Raw genomic sequence first — 21,051 nt, forward strand, 5'->3', positions numbered from 1 at the left:
AGACTTGGGAATGGGGGTAGAATCACACGAGAGCACTGGTTTGTACGACAAGAGAATGCTCTGCATGCCTAACAGAGGACACCTTGGAAGGCAACTTTTGACGCTGAATGATTGACCTTGAGAAACTTTGCCTCGTCAATCGCATGTTTGTCCTTTAACAGACTCCTCCACCAACCCCCACTCTCTCCTCACCCCCACCCCCAACACCAGTTCCACCACCTGCTACCCCTCACCTCAGTGCCAGTCTAACGAAACGGCAGCTTCACTTTCTCACATTCTGCCACTTCACACAATTTGCCAGAGACTTGTTCTGCCTGAAATAACATCAAGGCAACTGCCTTACTGTGATCTTCTCCAGAAGCATCTCTTCTTTCCCTTCTTTCTGTCTCCTCTCTAACCCCTCCTCCTCCTCCTCCTTCCTCTCCTTCTTCTACTGCCTGCCCATTGCTCTCATCTCTGGCGCCATCATTTGATCTTTTCTCCCCTCAGACAGAAACACCCAAAGATTGATAGAAAAAGCATCATCAGGGGACCAGGCCTGAGCCTTTAGTGCATCACAGAGCATGTCCTGGTGTTAACTGCTATGGTGTTCTAGTGCTTGCTTACCCCCACCCCGTTCCCCCCTTTATATCATAAAACAAGTGGCAGCTTTTACAGGAGTAGGTCCGCTGGCAGGACCTGGGCGGGGAACGGCTGGCTGGGTGCTAGCGCCAGCGACAAACAGGCGACACTGACTCTTGGTGGGTGTCTCCTTCAGGCCTTGAAGGATGAGGAGGATGCAGAGACAGGGCTGACCGAAACGGAGAAAGAGGCCACGCCCAAGGAGGAGGAGAAACTGGGCAAATTGCAATACTCCCTGGATTACAATTTCACGGAGAACACGGTAAGGATCTGCTCTCCGAGTCGGCCCTCAGTGTGTGTTGTTTTGCGAAGGTTCTTCCTCGTAAGTATGGTCACCCCGAACCTTATGAGGTGGTCCAAATTTTCAGAACATTATCATCAACCAACCTATATATATATTCATGTATGTATAAAAAATGGACGACGTTTCTGGATCGCAAAACAGAGAAGTTTTGAGAGTTGTGATTTGACCAGTGCCACAGGCCTTCCAGAAAGTGTTTACTGCTACTTCTGTCCCACTCCCTTGAGGCTTCTCTTTTCAAACCAGAAAGCTACGTCCATTTTTTTTTTTTACCTACAATCTTTGGACCCAGGCCCAGGTTTTGCACAACATTCTCCTTTTTGTTTCATTACTTCGGCTGTAAAGTGTTTTTTATCACTGAAGCTTGACCGCAATCCCACAAAGGATATCACGGTAGTCGAGTTTCTACCACTCAGCCCCTTTAAAGGATACAGCACACTACTGGGTATCAGTTCGTCTCTCGAATCCGTCTATCTGTCTTTCTACTCGTTTGAAAACAGCCCCCGGCGAGATCCTCCCTCCCCATCTGCTTGAATTTATTTATTTTTTATTTTATTTTTTTTTTTACCAATGGCTGAGTTTTAAAAAGCAAATTGAGGGAGCGCGTCTGCTTCCTGGCGCCAGATGTTGCGAGACAGATAATAGACGCGGTACGTGAGCACAGTGCTGTCCCTCTCTGGGCTACATAACCCTCCATTATAAACAGAACTGACAGCCTGAGATTATACAGTAATACTTATATTCCTATATATTAGAGCTGTAATCATTCAAAGAAATTCATGGTCTACTGAAGCCCTGAAATAGAAATACGCAAATTCTGATATGTTCATGTACTCAAATGTACTTGTAGTCGCACTGTGATAAGCAAACTGTTGCTGGCAAACTTTGCATTTGACTTTTTTCCCGACATCTATTTTTGTAAAATGCTGCCACACTGCCGATGTCTTTGACATGGATGTTAGAGGAGGACTGACTGTAGCTCAAAATTAAATAAAACCACCGGATGTTCTGTAGTTTTTCTGTCTTCTGTGGGTTGGGCTAATCCAAAATACTGAAAACAAGGGGGGTGTTCTCTGAAGACACGCTGTGATCTGTGGAACAGGGGTGCTCTAAAAACACCACCATTAGCACTTGGTACATTCCTCCAGATTAAATCAAATTAACCATAGACTGTATGAAATGAACACGGCAAAAAGTCGACTTATCAGAATTTGAGTCGAACCAGAACGTATCGTCACCAGTCGACCGGGACTTTACAGCCCTAGATTATATGTGGTACTGACGTATGAACAGTGACTCATCTAGGAGCTGGACACTCAGAAGGAAAAACAAGTTATAAAGCCTACACCTGCTGAGGTCTATGATTGCATTAATAACACCTTCACCACTTAATTTCACAGTTAGGCAGGATTTTCTAACTGGAAACTCAAGTTATTAAAGTCACCACCCTCCTGTGCCAAAGTCCGTAGAAGTCCATAGTTGTGGGTCTACTGTTGCCTCTTTCACCAAGTTTGTGCCATTTAGATAAATCTTAAAAAAGGATTTTAATCACTTCAGTCACAAGATCTCACATTTTCTTGAGTACTTGAAAGTGATACTTGAGCAAAAGTACAAGTATCTTACTAGAAAATGACTTTGGTAGATGTTAAAGTCACCTTTTAGAATATTACTTGAGTAAAAGTCTTAAAGTACCTGACATTTACTGTACAGTAATGAAGTATTTGTACTTACAAATACATTACATTACAACACCTGCGTGCCACGATGCAAAATTGATGATTTTCTCTATGGGGTTTGGTGTGGCAGAGTCGCCGGCTTCCACATTCCTCCACTTTTGGTAAAGTCACTGTTAATAACATTGTACGTCAGTACGTAATAGAGCCACATCATCCCTTTAAGTCGTACAATAATTACACATAATGACTCGTAATGAAAATTCAAACGTGCAGACACCATTACTCAATGAGACCCTGATTTCTTGTTTCAAAGTATTGAGTCATATAATGAAAGCGGATATAATGTGGACAATATTACATTTCACCAAGCTGATCCGTCATGTAGTGGGAGGCAGTGACAGGGCTCTGTATGAGCTTCTTGATTACGCCGGTAATAAGCTCCACAGTGGAGCTAACGTGTAATGAAAGGATGACAATTTTCACACTCGGTGACAGTGACCGCCGAGACGCCGGGGCTCGGCTCGCGCAGCGGCAGAGTTAAAGAAAAACGCACAGCAGAGCGAGGCACAGAAACCCAGAGGAAGCCGCCACCTATCCAAACCCACTTTCAGCTCAGTGGCCGTGAAGTTCGAGAAACACAGCGGCTCTCGGGGAAATTTTCTTTTAATCCGCGGTCCTCAAGGCCCACACAATCAGCGTGAACACTGCTGCTGAGCAGGAACCCTGCATACGCTTCATTAGCCGATGCTATTTTTCCTACAAAATATGTTTCTTAAACCCTGTAGCCTGATGTGACTGCTATAATATCACCCCGACTTTCAACATTATTACCATAGTCATTGTTCCCCTTGCAGGTCAAGAGGCAAAAGTGTCCAACCAGAAAATGCGAATTCCAAAGTCATTAGGGAGGAATGTAATTCAAAACATCCGTATTATTTCCTTCCACATTCCCGGAAAGCCACCACGGATGATACGAGTCAGGAGGAGAATTAAAGGTCTGTGGTCAGTGGACTGAAGACTGAACACACAAACAGACAGAGAGGGTTCAACACCGGCAGCTCTGTGCTGTGATCGTCCACCAGGCCTCTGGTAAACATGGACAAACGCACAGATGTGCAAACACACCACGACCGCCACTGCTGCTTGTGGATTCCCTCGCCAAAGGTGCGACGGGCGGTCAATTAAGACGTTATATTTACATGCTCAGTGTCGTCACGTCAAGTATGTTCCCGAAAGATGACAAAACGAATCAGATTTGAACAGAAAGACACTCTACCATCAGTCTAAATTGAATCCAGATCCGATCCAATGTAGATTTAACATGGTCCAGTCCCTTTTGACAAGTTCAGATGTGTCTCAGCGATATCTCAATAGAACAGGATGAATTGTGTCATGTTTATGACCGATGGTAATAGCTGTAAGCAGGGAAAGTTCTGTACAGAATCCAGAATGTTCTTGTTTGTGTTTAAGCCTCGGGGGTTGGGGGTTCTGTTCTCTCGTGAGCGTTATTGTTTTAAAATGGTAGATGTAATTAAAAACTGAGACAAACAGATGTTCAGAAATTTTTGGATTTTCTCTTTAGGGAAGGAGGACGAAAGAAAAATATCCGAAAACCTCACGGTGGACTCTTTCTTGGCATTAAAACGGGGTTTTCAATGTTTTTCTGTCCAAAAACAGAGCAGAGACCCCCTACTATATAGATTTTATAAAATAGTTTTTTTATTAACCCTTAGAACACAGAGCATTTAGGCTGCTTTTCTCCAACAGTAATGTGCAATACATCCTGCTCACCAACTATACAAACACACCTACGCAAAAAAAAGTACTACAATCTTTTAAAATCAGATTGAATTTGTGAAATTTTGGAAATACGTCACATTTCAAAGTTCGCGACGCCCTAAAATTAATCATAACTTTGACTCAACAACACACAGGAACACGTAAAAAACTTTTTTTTTTTTGCAAAGCCTGAAACTGTGACCTATTGTTGTTGTATTTTGTATATGACATATATACGTGTACATATTGTATATAATGTTAAACAAAAACACAGGAAACCCTCCGTCGTAGAGCCACTGTTTGAATTTGATTTATTATTACAGTCTGTTGATAGAACCTACCAAAATACTACTTTACTTTAGCGTGTTAGCTGTAATGCTAGGTTACAAGCAAAGTTCAGTGGAAAAAAAAACAACTTTTTTTGTTGCTTTCCCAGTCGTAAAACAAATAATAACTTGAGTTCCACTCTTGGTCTGACGAATGGGACATTTAAAACATGTCCCATTTGGCTGTCAAAATGTGTTATTAAGTTATGAAGACAAAGGCAAGCGCCACAAAAAGACAAATCACCAAAAGTCAATAGAGACACAGCAAGAGACTACTTTTCATTGAAATGAAAAGTAAAATGAACAAAAACAATAATTTATGAAAGTATGAATGATAGTCATTTTAGAGCTGAGAGGCACTTGGAATTAATAATTTACTTATAAAAAAGAAAACAAATTCAATGTTTTTTTTGTTTTAATTCCCCCAAAAATCAAAGGTTGATGTTGAAAACACTCACTGTTGGAGACTGAAAGTGAAATTTTGAAGTGAAGTTACTGTAGGAAAAACAACATTTAGTTAGTGGATTCAGTTAATTAAAGAACAAACGAACCGCAAATTCCCGCATCTCCCCGCCATGAACCCGTTCTTCTGATCCGCTCTCATCTTCACTCAGGCCTCGCTGCGTCGCTGAGTAAAGACGGTGCGACGCGCTGTGTCGGCCTCAGGCTGCGATGATTGATGGGTGGAAATCAGGAGGACAGCGTGTTAGGACGAGTCGCTGCACTCAAATCCTGAAGTGCCGCGAAGCAGCACTCCGGTGCAGAAAACATGGTTTTCACTGTGGGATTCTGGTGAATCGCAGCCACAGCAACGCTGCATTTAAGATTTGACCTTTTACAGTGTGGAACCATTGCGGAAAATGTGAAGAAAATGTTGTGCATAACCTGGGTAAGGTAGGACATCCCATACTTTCTGTCATGTACGTGGTGTGTGGTGAATTTGTGGTCATGTGAGTGCACATGTGTGTATCTGTGCGACATTCACTTTTATATTAACCATCCCTCCATGACATGAAGACCTTTCCTAATGGGAATCTCACCAACACTCTTTGCAAAATCTGTATCTAAAATGACATTTTATGATGTGACACCACCAATAATCCCAACTTTAAATCTATTTCCGAGAGTTTTTACAATATAATGTTGGGGATTTTGTTGGTAATTGTCAGTGAAAGTCCTGAAAGTGATGTGAATCATCTACATCAGGGTTCTCAAAATCGTGGCCAAACATCTGGTCTGGTTTTCCCAACTTTTGAGCTCAAATCTATATTAATCTGCAAATAAAAATTAAAGTTTGTGACCTCTGATCTACATGATAGGGAGGAGAAATAGCAGCGTATTGGAGTTAAAAAAAATTAACAGCGTTAAAAAGACTAAAAAAATAATGCTGAGTAGCTCGCCAACATACAGTCCCAGTGATCAATCCAGGACCTTGTGAACCAAGATTCTTGTTTTTCCACTCAAATGTTCTGCAAAGCAAAAAAGAAAACGGCAAATTTGTTAAAAGAAAAGTCTTATTGTACAGTTAATAATAGTTTTATTTATTTATTGTATAATAATATTGCACTGATATGGACTTAATTGACTTGGAAATCGGACTGGTGTCACCAATCCACAGCCGGATCCAGATTTGTAGCCTTATCTTCTCACCTGGACCTGGATACTAGATATTACTTGTCTACTAGTTGTAGATGTTTGTCCAGGAGATGTCGACCATCCCTGTGTCTACATCACTAAAACTTTACTGTTAACTTCCCTAATCCTTGTTTTTAGTTTAAAACTCCTCAAGAAGAATATCAATACATTTTAACTACAGTCAAATCTGTGTTTTCTGGGTTTTTTTTATGCCTCATGTTTATGATCCAACACGAGGTCATTGTTTCCCGCTTCTGTTTCTGTGGAAGCTGTGCGGCCGCACGGCTGAGCGCGCTGGCCGGCCTCCAGATTGCTGCTTGATAGCAACCTGATAGCAAATTGATTGACTGACTCGCTGCGGCCTCCTCAGAGTCCCTTTGAGTAGAGACTCTGACTGGCAGGTCAATCAGCCTCCCAGCCCCCCCCCCACCCCCCACTGTGGTTATCAATTATCAGCCTGGTGTGAGGAGAACCAGCCCGCTCATTCCGAGCCTGACACATCGTGACCTTTTCGATCGCCTCGGCCGCTGTCAGACTCAACAGATGTAACCTTCTAATACTGGAAGTACGTCGCAGAGAAGTGACCCTGAATCATCTCAGAGTCGTCGAAATTGACGGATTCACAAGCAAAACTTACAATGACGGGTTCTGCGAGGTTATTATTACAGAATACTGTATATGAGCGATGTGTATCTGTCCCTGAGAGGATGATGAGTCCAGGAAGACGGAAGATTTGACACCAGTCAATAAGATTCTATCTTTAATTACAAATCAGAAAAAGCAGAATTTTTCTCCTGCTCTTGACAACCGTATGAATTTTATTTATTTAATTGTATTGATTTTATGACAGATGAATAATCTCTCACTGTGTTTAAGTAGATACAGAGAAAACACAAAAGTGAGGCCTGTAATGTTTGAATAAAAGTGAATTCCCCCCGGTGTTTCACAAAATGTGAAAAAAAAACAAAAATGAATTTAAATAAGAATTTGTAAATCTAGAAGAAGATTATCAATACAGGTTTTCTGTGAGGATGTTGGTGAGGTGAGCTGTGATAATCTGGATAATCTCTTCATCAAATCTTGTCCTTTTTCTTCATATTTTTCCTTGCAGCTCATAGTGGGGATCATCCAGGCGGCAGAACTGCCCGCCATGGACATGGGCGGCACGTCCGACCCGTACGTGAAGGTCTACCTGCTGCCGGACAAGAAGAAGAAGTTTGAGACCAAGGTCCACAGGAAGACCCTCAACCCCGTCTTCAACGAGCAGTTTACCTTCAAGGTACGCGTCTCCTCTGGAATTTTACGAGCACTGAGGAGCTTTCCTCGGTTGACAGTCTGATTTGCATGCAGCTATGAATGCTGGGAAGGTGTGGAGACAGCAACCAGCTGGCACATTAGCAAGCTCCTGACAAAATGTCTCTCTGACACACACACACACACACACACACAAACTCAATGTGATTGGGATTAACACAGGCAGATGCGCGGCGGGACCCCCGGCCTTGCATTTGGCCGTAATGGACGCGTGGCTGTTGCTCGGCAGCAGAGGGGAAGGTTTTGTTTTTGAAAGCGCGCAGGTGTTTCTCAGAAAGTTGAACATAACGCGATGTGATATCCATCCCAATAGCCGAGTTTCTGTGTGTTTAATTCCAAATCTGTGATGCATCATGGGGGGGGAAAAATAACAGGTGCCAGATGATTAATAAATAATGTCTGTTTTTTAGAACAGACATCTTTCCTCACTTGCCATTAAAAGAATAAATACATGTTTATCACCAATTATATCACATTCTATATGTATATCTTTGACATACATGTCAAATTCTGTATATTTACATGGTTACATCATCTGCATATGTGCAATCTTTTTTTTCCCCCATTTGAATTTTAATTATTAGATACAAAAACGGGATCAGAAATACAGAATACAGTCTCGAACCTTCATTATATGTATAATATATATCAAATGTATTTTTTCTGTTATTCAAAAGTATACTTGGAAAGCTTACATTCAGTGCACAGCACAGAAGTGTTGCTAGGAGACCGGCTGTATTGAGAAACACAGAGGGTGTCGTGTGGAGCTGAAAGGCTTTTACTTTTACATAAAGAATATGTATGTATAAATATGTGTATATACATATATATATATATATATATATATATATATATATATATATATATATATATATTAGAGCTGGGCATAGATTAATTTTTTTAATCTAGATTAATCTCACTGCAATCTTGGAGTTAATCTAGATTAATCTAGATTAAAATGGCTCATTTGAATTCTTCTTCTGCTAAGTGCTAAGTATCAGAGTAAGATTGCTAGTAGTAGTAGGCAACTATCAGCAACTAATCAGCAAAACGTTGATAACGTTAGCTAAAGCTATACCGCGTGAAGTTAGTTTCAGGTTGGATATTCATTCAGACAGTTGTCGGACGCGACGGTTGGATATCCAACCTGAAACCATTTTCACCGTGGTAAATTACATAGACCGTTATAAAACAAAAAATGACAATAAATTACATAACGTAACGTTACCTACATCCGCGCTCAGCCAGGTCAGAGCCTTCTGGGCCAGGTATACATCCGCGCTAACATATCAAAGTGAAATTCATAGCTTGCTCAATATGTGGACCCAGGTCCCAGACCCAACTTTGAGAATAGATTAACGGCGATAATTTTCTTATCGCGCGATAAGAGTCTCGCGTTAACGCAGCACGTTAACGCCGTTAACGGCCCAGCACTAATATATATATATATATATATATATATATATACACATATATATTTGCGCAAACATTTATGAACCTTTTATTCTTCTAATAAATATGGATGAATGGCGGAAACCAAACCCACACTTTGTAGTTTATTTACCACTTCAGCCTGTGACAAAGATGTTAAGTAGCTAATAAGTGAACAGTTGAGGTTAAGTCCATGTGATCTCCAAACAGAGCCGAGGTAAAGCTGCAGAAAAGCAGATTAAGACGTGTAAAAGAAGAAGGAAAGCAACAATAGCAGACACTGTTTGCTCGCTAAATTGTTTTGCACACAGTGTCTGCCTTTGTTAGACTGTGTGCTTTGATACGTGAAGCGTTTCCCTCCCCACTTTTTCATTTTCATAGCTGACAACTTTTCACTTTCCACATTCAGCGGGTGCAACCTTGCTTTTCTGTTATTTCAGTCTGTCAAGAGACGCCCGGCAAAACACACACTTTTGATGTTTCCCGAGACGGCACAGTCTTCACACACATGATCTGACATGGTTATTTCTGTTCTGTGTCATTATGACGTTTATTTTGGGGGGGGTGTGTGTTCTTCAGGTTCCATACGTAGAGCTCGGTGGGAAGACGCTGGTGATGACCGTGTACGACTTTGACCGCTTCTCCAAACACGACGCCATCGGTGACATCAAGGTGCCCATGAACAAGGTGGACTTCAGCCACATCACGGAGGAGTGGAGGGATCTGCAGAGTGCTGAGAAGGAGGAGGTAAGACCTGAACTGAACCTTAAGATAAGGGAAATTAGCTGCAAACAAAAAAAAAACTTAGTTTAGTTTAAAATTGAGTGAGCTCTAACTCAATTTTCATTATCATTCATTCCAAACAATCCGACATATTGCTGTTATTTCAATTCAAAATCAGTTTTATTGCTAAGTAGGTTTTAAACATACAAGGGATTTGCTCTGGTATTTTGGTGCACAACAAAAAACTTAGTAGGAAATAGGTTGAGAAACCTATGAACTGTACACCTACAGTGTGACTTTGTGAAACTAGCAGCTGCTGTTTCCAAATAAACTGTATTCATATGTATTTTTGTTGCGCTCGAGCCGCAGACGCAGGCGGGGCGCCGGCCATGGCCGATGTAATCCATCTCTCCTGGAAATGTCACTTAATCAGATGTCCACACTTCCCCTTCAATTAACACAAGTGTGACTTTCCAGGCAGCAGTTCAGGAGATTCAATTTTCATGGTAAATGTCATGGCATATAGCACATGTTGCCAGGGGAACCTTGTTTTTTTTGCATTACATTGGTTTGATTTAAAGGTTAATTATAACAGTGCTGAATGGCGAGCGCTGTTGTTTGAGTTTAAGGGCATCATGATACTTCACATGGCTGCTGAATGTATGCCGAATATCACGCAGGCCATTCTTTGACTGTAATTATTGTATGTTATGATTAACATATACCTATTATGTTAAAGTTATAATAATCAGTTTGTGTGTGAAAACGTGAATGTATAGAAGTGACAACTGTGGTGGATGTTGTTTTTGCTCCAGTCGCTAAAAATTGCACCTGACAAATTTGCCATTTAAAGTCAAGTCCATTGACTGTAGTCTTCTGTGTCCATTCTGGGGACAATAACACAAAAAAATAACATTTTAAACAGTCTCTAGGGGGCGACTCTGCTGGCTACAAAAGAAACGGAAGTAGACGAAAGTCTATGTGGTGAAAGAGCTTTTTACTTAAATGATTTTTAACGTTGGTAAGCATTTTCCTGAGGAGTTAATTGTCTCCTTTGCTAGTTTTACATCTTCTCCAATAGCACAAGGTGTCCGTTTTTTAGATTTGTTCCCATGTAGAGTAAAATAAATGATAAAGTACGGAGGAGTGTGATTGACAGCTGGTGTCGTCCAATAGGAGCCTTTTGCAGGTGACGCTTCTGAACTTCTGATTGCAAAAACGTCAATTAGCGATTTTCGAGGCCTCATAATGTGACGACCTGCTCTCTTGCAGCCGCTAAATAATTAATCTGTTTGAAGTCCGCTAGCTTAAATGCTAACGTGTTAGCGATAAAGTCCGCTAGCATAGCAGAAGTGAGATCGGTGTGACCCGAAGCCTCTGTCTGCGTTAAGAAGTATAGCCAAAAGACGTTTATATAGAACATTTATAATAACAGGAGTTTGCAGAAGTAAAAGGTTTAGATGAGGCAAAACAGTGTTTAATACAGAAAATAAGACAAAGTAAGCGACAAATTACAAATGTAAAAACAGTGTTGTACAATCCGACAGCATCAGGATTAAAAGCAAGAGTGAAAAGATGAGATTTCAGAAGATTAAAAAGAGCTAAGCCTTTAAATACATTATGTAGTAAATCAACGTTTCCTAAACTTTTTAAATGGGGACTTACTTTTTGAAGATAACAAACTAGTGTGACCTAACACACAATATAAAGAAATTGCATGTACATTTCTTACTGATTTTTTTTACTACATTTATTACATTTCTGTAACAATATTAATTTCAATAGGTAAACAAGACATTTCCAGTCATTTCATGTGTAAAAGTGTCTGCAATACAGCAGCAGTGACTACACTAGTGTCACTTAACTTTACTAAGTCTTTTTTTCAGACCCAGGGCCCAGGTAGAAAAATCCTGGAATAAACCTTCAAGTGAAAGACTGAAAAATGTATTTGTGGCAACTTAAAAACCAGTGGGTCTGTGGGTCGTGGTCATTTAATTACTTACTGCATTAAATGACAATATATTTACTTGAATTAAGTCTCAGGGTCAAAGGAAAAGTTCAACATTTTGGTTGGCCGCTGTATTTTTAGACTTTGGAAAGATCCAGGCCGCATGTTTTAACCCCTGTCAAACCCACAGTGCTCTCCGAGTGCTCTTGTTAGGAGTAATTGTCCAATATGCTGTCAATTCCTGTAAAAAGGCCATGTTTTTGTAACATACGGCGTAAATGTTGGTTAAAGTAGCAGCAGCTGCGTTATTAGCGCTCCCCGTCGTATTTCCAGCCACTTGAATCCAAATTCAATTAGACTTGATTGATAATCTAGCTTTCCTGTGTTTTGAATTAATTTGTCCATTAGTGCCACAGGACGGCAGACAGCTGGCTGACGCGATGACGAACGCCGACGACAGCTTGTGGACAGACACAGTCGTGGGCGTACAATTAGAGCAAAAAAAACATGCGTGCGTGTGCAAAATCTCTCAAATCTGATCTCCCTCCGTTTTATTAATTCCTGTTTGCGGTGCACGTACATCGACGGTAATCCGGTTACGACTTCCTGAGAAGAGAGATGTCACGGACGATTGTGGACATTCATGCCGTCAAAGACTATGGTTGTCTCTTTACGAGGACTTTGTCTAAATCAAATTAAATTACGTTTGATATGATGGTACAGATGTGGCGTAAACATACACTGGCTATGACGACCTAAACTGAAGTATCTGCACTCGACTTCTGGACCACCGAGTTCAAGAAATGGCTCGATATGACTTTTTGTGGCTGATAAACCTTAAAAACTCACACCAGTATCAGTACAAGGTTCTGTTACCCTTTTGAAACCATTAATTAAATCAAAATGTATTGTGTATAAGGAACAAATCTCCTGTTGAACCAGACTTAAAGATGTGCAGCATCTGCCTAGGCTGGTTGGGGTGAAAGGAAGAAAAGTTAAGTTACATGTCACACCATTTTTACGTTTAAAATGTAAATGCTATGAATGTTGCATTCAAAGATGGGTTTAATGATTAATATTTTCTTTGTTACAGAGCATATTATTATTGATTAAATCTGGAGTCGCCACTTATTTTTCAGGATGGAGTTTTGCACAAACCACAGAAAAAGCACATTTTGCGAAATGTAACTTGGCTTTGTGCGAGAACATGTCATTGTTTGGCTTTAAAAACTAAGCACAAAGCGGCTAAAACAGGAATAGTGTGATTGTGATGATGTTTTAATTAGTCTTAGATAAAAGCCTGACGGCTAAATTTGGTTCACAGTGCAGTCGTTTCAGAACTCTAACTTCAGCCAACACTTACTGTGCATTTTCACTTCACTTCTTCCCACTTTCTCACTATTTTTTGTGTGGAGCAGAACCAAATAAACACACACACACACACGTCAAAAACTGAAAGGCAATCATGGTTTTCAGATTTGGTTGACTGAACAATTTCCAGTGTCCTTTGAAGGGGAATTTAGTATTTCCACCTCTCATCGAGCCCGAGCATCTGCCACAAACAAGTGAGGCGGTAAATCTGGATGTAGCAGGTGCTGTTTTAAACTCTCTGTTCTGTTTTTTGTGCTTCTCTGACAGCAAGAGAAACTGGGCGACATCTGCTTCTCGCTGCGATACGTGCCCACCGCTGGCAAGCTGACCGTGGTCATCCTCGAGGCCAAGAACCTGAAGAAAATGGACGTGGGAGGCTTGTCAGGTGAGGAGAATTCGTTTTTCTGTCCGTTATATTTCACCTCAAACCCCAAACACTGACACTGGTTAGGATTATTTCAAAGAAAAATGTCAGATCCTAAAGAAACTGCAGGGTTTGGACCTAATGTTGTGTGAAAAATGCACATGCAGCCACTAATGACTGTAACGCGCACCAGTGGTGACACTAAAGGGAGACACGTCACAAACAGCCTCTAAAAAAACAAATCCAATGTAAACAATGAGGGGGAAAATGGGATTTAAACAGAATTGTTGACGTTTTACTTTGACGAGGAGAAGGAAACACACACAATTTGCCAGCGATGTCTTTCAAATAATGCATCTCAGTGGGATCCACACCAGTGTTGAGGAAAAGAAGGAATAAATGTGACACAGTTTTGCTCTGACGTAGCATCAACAATACACTTAGTTACCCAAATGAATAAAGGAAATAGTATAAACTACACTTAAGTATTTCCCAGAAATGTTTGGTAAAACTTAATTTTGCACCTGTAAAACTTTCACACATAACTCTTAACTAAAAGGTCAGACCAATTTGTTTTGGGGACCCTGAAAAATGATCCTGTGGGCCAACTGGGGGTCCCAACCCAGTCTTTGGGAAACAGTGCTGTTGAAACTTTATTCAACTCTAATGTAAAATGCAGCCTAATGAACACAGTAATCATGAATTACTGAAAAGAGTCAATTCAGTATTCCATTTAATGAAAAAGGTATTAAATTATGTTTATAAATGTCTTAATTCTTTTAGTGTAACCACATTTCCTTTTTTGAAAATGTCAGATTCTTAAAAATGAAATGGACTTAAAGAAATGATTAACTGAGTACTTATCATAAGACTTTTAATTAGTGTGTATTGAATACATGCAGCATTTGAGAATTAATGAATAAAATCTCATAATAATTGGTGAATAATACCTTTCTAGGGTTTACAGTCCAAACTTTTTATTCATACTTGCACTTGTAAGTGGTTTTAAAAGCATTCTTAAGAATAATTTGGAGGAGAACGTTACAATTCCACATGGAAATCATTGGAATTACTTCAATTATACAGTGTTTTTATAAATACTTGAGAGTATTTATGGTGCACGATTTAAATGTTTGATGGTAACACATTCACCTGCAGACAAACACAGCTGATCATCTGACCGCTCTCCTCCCCTCTCCTTTGACATTTAATTCCAGTTCCACTTACCTTTCTCTTTCCACATCAGCCTCAAAACATCACTGCACTACAGTAACACAGTAACTGTCAGTCCAGCTCCAGCATCCATTTGGCACCAGCAAAAGTCTATCACTTCACAAGTTTATGAAGAAAAGCTTGGGGGACAGTTTGACACCGCCTGTCCTGTAACGTCACCTTTTAATTTGAGCGTGTTTTATCCATGTGTGGGGTTTCCAGGGTGAATTATCAGCACGCGGTAATAACACGGTGCACGTTTCTAATTACACGCAACCAGAATATACTCCAAATTACAGCTGGAGTTGTGATTTGTGAAGCGTTTGCTGGTTCACGGCGGCGGCGGTGGCGGTGGCGCTCCTGCTCTGGGAGACGCCGCCGCAACTGCACCTAAAAGTGCAGACAGATGAAATAATGGGCAGGTCTCTAATAACAATAATTAGCCCGCATCTACAAGGCGGCTCAGTCGGAGCTTAAGGAGGTGGACAAGTAATTGATGGCCTGGGATCGGCCTTCTCCTCAATTGTCATCCTGTTTACCGCGCCTAATTATGGCTCGCAGAGGAAGATGGTGGTATTATCATTAACCAATGTATAATCAGAAATAATTCTTTTGATTGGCTCCTCATGAAACATTGCTCCAAATCTACCCCGGCACTGGGTTTGTTAAAAATAAAAAAAAAATGCCTTTAAAATAATATTTGTAAATTGCCATACTTTTTTTTTCCCCGTGTAGCTGCGGCTCGACTTGGGCGATGTAATGAGCACCATGCTCTTTAGCTGTCGTCTCAAAATAATCCCAGCCTCATTACTGACAAAGTTCCTCCTCATTCCACTTTGGAGAACTCCTCGGTAATGTATAGTCCCATTAAACATCCACACTGACTCAAGCCGGAGAAATCTCATCATCAAGTTTTCAAACTTAGATTTGTGTCACCGCTGTATCTGTGTGTGACCCTGGGTCAGAGATACTGTTCACCTCATGTGTTCACGCTGCATGAGTGAATCATAGCTGAACGGATGAAGCAAAATCAAACAATCCCTGAGTGTTTTCCTCTTTATCTTATCCTGTCTTATCTTATCTTAGTTTAGTTGTTTTTTTTATGTATGTGTAAGTATGTATTTTAGCTCATGTTTTAGCTTATCTTATTTGAGCCCATCTTAGCTTATCTTTATTTTTTAGTTAATCTTAGCTTATTAATTAGCTCCCCTTAACATAGCTTATTTTAGGTCATCGTAACTTAGCTCGTCTTTTCTCATCTTAGTTCAGCTTAACATAGCTTTTTTTGTATTGTATTATCTTAGCCTATGTTAGCTCATTTTATCTTAGCTTAGCTCAATTTTCTTTTTTTAAGCTCATCTTAACTTATCACAGTACTACTATCAACTACTTAATTTATGCCAGCTCACCTTAGCTTGACTATGTGCTTACCCTTTTAGCACATATTAGCCCTATCTTATCTTATTTTAGCTCATCTTATCTTAACTTAATTTAGTTCATTTGATCAAATCTTAACTTGTCTTAGCTCATCGTAGCTTAAATACAGAGTGATCTTACAAATGTGTTGTTTTCTTTTGTTGCTGATGAAGCATGAAATATAGATATTTATGCTAATGCGTAAAAAGGGCAGACAACCATAAAATCTAATCTGTAATGAATCAGATTTGAACAACGTAGCTGGCGGTCTGTATTTAGCCTTCGTTAAGTCAGATTTCAATGAGAAGACATACAGATATACATACAGTACATATACAAATAAACAAGGTGATAAACAAGTTTCCATCAGACTTTACACTTCTGCAAAAACGCAGTAAACGAGTGAACGTCTCTTCCCACAGATGAATCATTTTATTTTGTGCAGCTGTGGTTAAAAACGTCCCCTGTATGTCCACCGGTGGGGATCCTTTCCGTACAGTATGCGATGTGAGTCAGACTCCAAATGTGTTGGACACAAAGGCTAAATGGCTTATCGAGGCAGTGGCAGCAAAAGTGTGTTGGTTTTTTTTTGTCCCGCCTTCTTTGTGCCCGCTGACGAAGTCCCAGAAGGCTGCGAGGCGCGGCACAGAGCCAGGTAATGACCCACACTGAGGGAGGTTATTAAAGCACACAGGCACTGTGTCGGGCCGTAATGGAGCCACACTGCCTCGACCTGCTTCTCCAGCTCACCATCAATCCTCGCTGCTGGCTGGGCGTTTTTTTCTGGGTGTGGGTTATTTGTTTTTATTCCTCTGCTTATTCCTTCTCCGAGTGTGTGTAAAGCATCGTTAAAATGAAACGGGCCCGAGAGAAGAAAGGCGATTAGAGAGAGCGGCGCTTCTTTCGTCCGGCCGTGTGCTTTATATAATAAATGCAAATGCAAAGAGAAGGATTTCCACACTCCCACATAATTAGGATTCTATCATCTGACGTTCACGTGGGATATGTGAGACTTCACTGTCAACACGTGTGTGTGTGTGTGTGTGAGAGCCGCTGCTGAGCTGAGTGTGTAAAACTAAAGCGACAGTCACCACTGGGTGCACCCACCATGGCAAATCCAAATTGATGCGAGTAGAGCTGAAATGACAAGCGGGCTATATTTAACCCGGCTTGTATTGGTCGCTCGTTTGACACAACTCTGCCTTCACCCTCACGCCCGCACTCTCGCAGCGAACACAGACACAACCGGAGACTATTTGATGTTTGATTTTTGAGACACATTATCATTCGGCGGGGAACACAGGGACAGCGTTGACCTCTTAACCAAATAAAATCTACACTAACTTAAGTCAATACCTTAAGAATACGTCTTTTCCATGTGGAAATCCGTAAACCGCTCACTCTCCTGCACCAAACTCCATTGAGAAAATCGAATGAGGAGTGTTTAAATTGCTGATTTTCTCTATGGACTTTGGTTGTGAGAGACTGACGGTTGCCAAACGTTGGTGTAGAAGCCTTAAAAGTTCTGTGTAAAGGTATCGTAGGTGTGAGCTGGCGTCGATTTTATGAGGTGAAGCATCTTTGTTGCTTGGCTAAAATCTGTCAAAACCCCGTTGGAAAAGGACACTTCAAGAAAATCGGTGTTTTGAGCTCATGCTGACACAGAAGCTGCTGGTCCACTGCTGGCACACACTGTCCATAAAGTGTAATAAAGTGTTATAGTTGCTCCGTGTAATTCACACGAGTCACCGAGGTTACGACCCAAACTGAGTAACCACCGTAAAAATTAGGCCGCTTTGGTCGCTCCACTTAACTGTGCAGCTGATTTAAGTGCTCATCACTTATCCACCGGCGTGCGTCCACACTCCTGAGGGACACATATGGACCACTGATGTCCGCGCAGTCGCAGTCATAAAACCATGGAACCAGGACTCAGACTAGTAACACCGCCCCATCCCCCCCCGTCCCCCCCTCGCATGTGAGGCAGCGCGGCGGCGTCGGTTGCGGCGCTGTCCGCCATTCATCCATAAAAATGGGAGAGATTACATCCGTCTGGGATGAGACGGCAAAATGGGCCGGATATGAGGTACAACGAGCCTCCAGAAAACTCAATAATGCTCAACTCTCGTCTGCTGCCCAGAGAGATAAGAGCGTCTGGATGGCAGCGATGTGGCGCCACAGGTGTTTTTATTTCTTCTTCTCTTTTTTTTAAGCCAGAGAAAGGGGTTATCTCGCAGATTCCCATTCAGCTGTTGTGTTGTGATTATTCAGGCGCCTTTAACAGTATAAGAGGGCAGCACATGACTGTGTGCGCACTTTAATATTGTTTGTTTTATTGTCTTTGCTCTGGAGTCATCAACGCGCGTTTAAGTTTATTTAATTTTTAGGTTGTTTTAATGTTTTGATTTAAAGCGTATCGCCCTATATCAACCCCTGTGGAGGATAAAGAGGTAGAAAATGGATGGATGGACTTTAACACGGCAAAATTGACTGTGTTCTCATGTTTGTATCTACTGAATAGACAGTTTTTTTACTCGACTAGCCCCCTAGTGGCCAGAATAGATCCTCATTGTCCAAAATGCCATATGAGTTTTGAATGAGCTAAGATGAGAAAGCACATTTCCACTCCTCAAAATACCCACTGACACCTGTTTTTTTGTGGTTTTTTTTTTTGCAGATATGTTAGTCATGTAAAATAGAAAACTGGAGAATGTGGTAATTTCACCTCTCCGCCTCTTAATTTGCACCTTTTCCCAAGTGTGACGTTGTGAACCGCACTCTTGCAGGATTATTCACTCGTTGCTGAGTTTGAAAGAGTGGCAGGAGGTGAAGAAAAAAAGAAAAGAATTGTTCTAATTCTGGTTTGTTGAAAATGCCAAAGAGTGTTTTTCCATCAAATCTCCCAGAGACAATTTTCACTTTCAGCGAGAAATGAAAGGCCTGTTTTTTTTTTGTCTATTTCAGTCTTCATAGTCTTAACCTTTTATATGTACTTTAGACACGGGCCTTGCTTTATGTACGACACGTCATCTCTTGTGGAAACGTCGTCTTGTGTGGTTTCACAACAACTCACCGTCACCGTCGCGTTAACCCTTAACCCAAGCCTCAAAAATGGCCGTCTGGCCTTTTTTTGTGCTTTTTTATGTCCTGCGAGTAAGTGCTTTTGCCCGTTATTCCAGAACACTTTGAACTTTCAACACCTGGCAGTTATTATACAATATTTACTGTATATTAAAAGAGCGTCTTAACAGTTTAAAGTCAAGAAAAACAACATTTGATTATTAAATTGCTATTAAACATTATTTGATGAAATTCTATGATCTCTTCTCCGAGTGTGTGTCAGTGAAATGACCGTAATAACCACATGGTTGTGCTTCGAAGTGCAAGTTCTCAGCTTTCAGAAACTGTTGGAATGTGTCCGATAGCACACACGTCGCTAATGCAAAGAGCGCTTTCCCAAACGTGACACTGACGATGCGCTCGCCTGTGGCCAAGTGGAAAGGGTACTTGACTTGTAACCGGAAGGTTGTTGGTTCCAATCCCCGCCCGGCCAAAAAAAGGGCTGGGGTACCCCTGATGCTCCTAATTCTAGGATGGGTCAAAAATGCAGAGGAATACTTTCCCTAAGGGGATTAATTAAAACTTAACGGGTTGAAATTCGGGAGCTCCAAGTATTTTCCTGTTTCCACAACAGAGCGCGCAACAATGCTCTGGTTGACGCAGCATCACACACTGGACCTTTAAGTCACAGGATTTCTGGCTAACGCCGAACAATCTCGTCCCCTTTAATCTTTCATCCAATTTCTCTATTTTGTTTTACGGGATAACGACGAGTGCAGACTCATCCGGACATGATTGTCGGGAGAAAAACCACAAAAATCAGTGCGTGACTGGAGCAAAAAAAAACCCTGCGGAATAAGTAAATGACAGAGAGATGAGTGAAAAGGTAGCAGGCAGCTAATGGAGTGGGTGTCCATTATTACTCTCCTGCTGAGAGCAGCCGTTGTCACTTTATGAGGAAGATGAATACGTTTCAGTTTGAGCCCAAATGAGGAAAACTCTGCTTCCCCGGGTCATTTAATGTATGTGTGAAACGGCAGCGAGAGCTCGTTATGTGACGCTTTTGTTGTCGTTCAGAAAAACTGTCAGCTCTATCAGCATTTAGACTAAAGAACAGGACTCGTCTTTGTCTTTACAGTCATACTCCATCCTGTGCTCGCTTTACTAGCGCAATGTAGGGAAATCACTGCCTGTGTGCAATGTCTCCTGGTGACACGAGACAAACACCGCCGTCCTTGTTTTTCGGTCTCTGTGATGGACGCAGGCGGCTGTCTAATCATCGCTCATAACAAAAGACCCCACCTCCGCTCGTGTCAGGCGAACCTCGAGTAGGAAGAACTGTGTCTCGTCAAAGTCCAGAGAAACAACTCGAGCAAAAACAAACACAAAAGCTTCAGAAATACGCAAAGACCTGATGCAGAACGGCAAGCGGCTGAAGAAGAAGAAGACGACAATCAAGAAGAACACCCTGAACCCTTACTACAATGAGTCTTTTAGCTTTGAGGTCCCATTCGAACAAATCCAGGTATGATTCTCTCTCTTTCGTTTCGTTTTACGTTAGCGCCCTCCGAAACTTTTGAGTGAATAATTAGATTTCTCCAGGAGTGTTTGGTTTCACACAAAAACGATAAGTGGGAGCTCATTGACCAAATAATCAGTTTAGAGTCTTTTCATCATAACAGTGTAATAAAAACAGTGAGCTTAAATCAGACTAAATCAGAAATTTGTGCATGCGATTCCATGCACTTTTTTATTACACCTTGATGTTTTCCCAAATCAATACGGAAGAAGGATTTTAAGGATTTTTTTTGGAGTTTTGAGTGACTTTGCTGTGCAAAAAACAAAGAAAAACAGGTTGTAGCCCTTTTAATAAA

General features: G+C 41.1%; 1 protein-coding gene across 1 annotated transcript in view; it reads left to right on the top strand.

Moving 5' to 3' along the window:
* syt1a (synaptotagmin Ia) overlaps positions 1 to 21,051 on the top strand; it is a 167,492-nt gene that overhangs the window by 141,978 nt on the left and 4,463 nt on the right. Inside the window, exons 7-11 of the mRNA XM_044020704.1 lie at positions 758 to 883; positions 7,450 to 7,617; positions 9,663 to 9,830; positions 13,393 to 13,510; positions 20,569 to 20,702. Coding sequence (XP_043876639.1) covers positions 758 to 883; positions 7,450 to 7,617; positions 9,663 to 9,830; positions 13,393 to 13,510; positions 20,569 to 20,702 — 714 coding nt within the window. The remainder of the gene's footprint in view (positions 1 to 757; positions 884 to 7,449; positions 7,618 to 9,662; positions 9,831 to 13,392; positions 13,511 to 20,568; positions 20,703 to 21,051) is intronic.

Source organism: Solea senegalensis, linkage group LG3 (genome assembly GCF_019176455.1).
Source record: "Solea senegalensis isolate Sse05_10M linkage group LG3, IFAPA_SoseM_1, whole genome shotgun sequence".
NCBI lineage: Eukaryota > Metazoa > Chordata > Actinopteri > Pleuronectiformes > Soleidae > Solea > Solea senegalensis.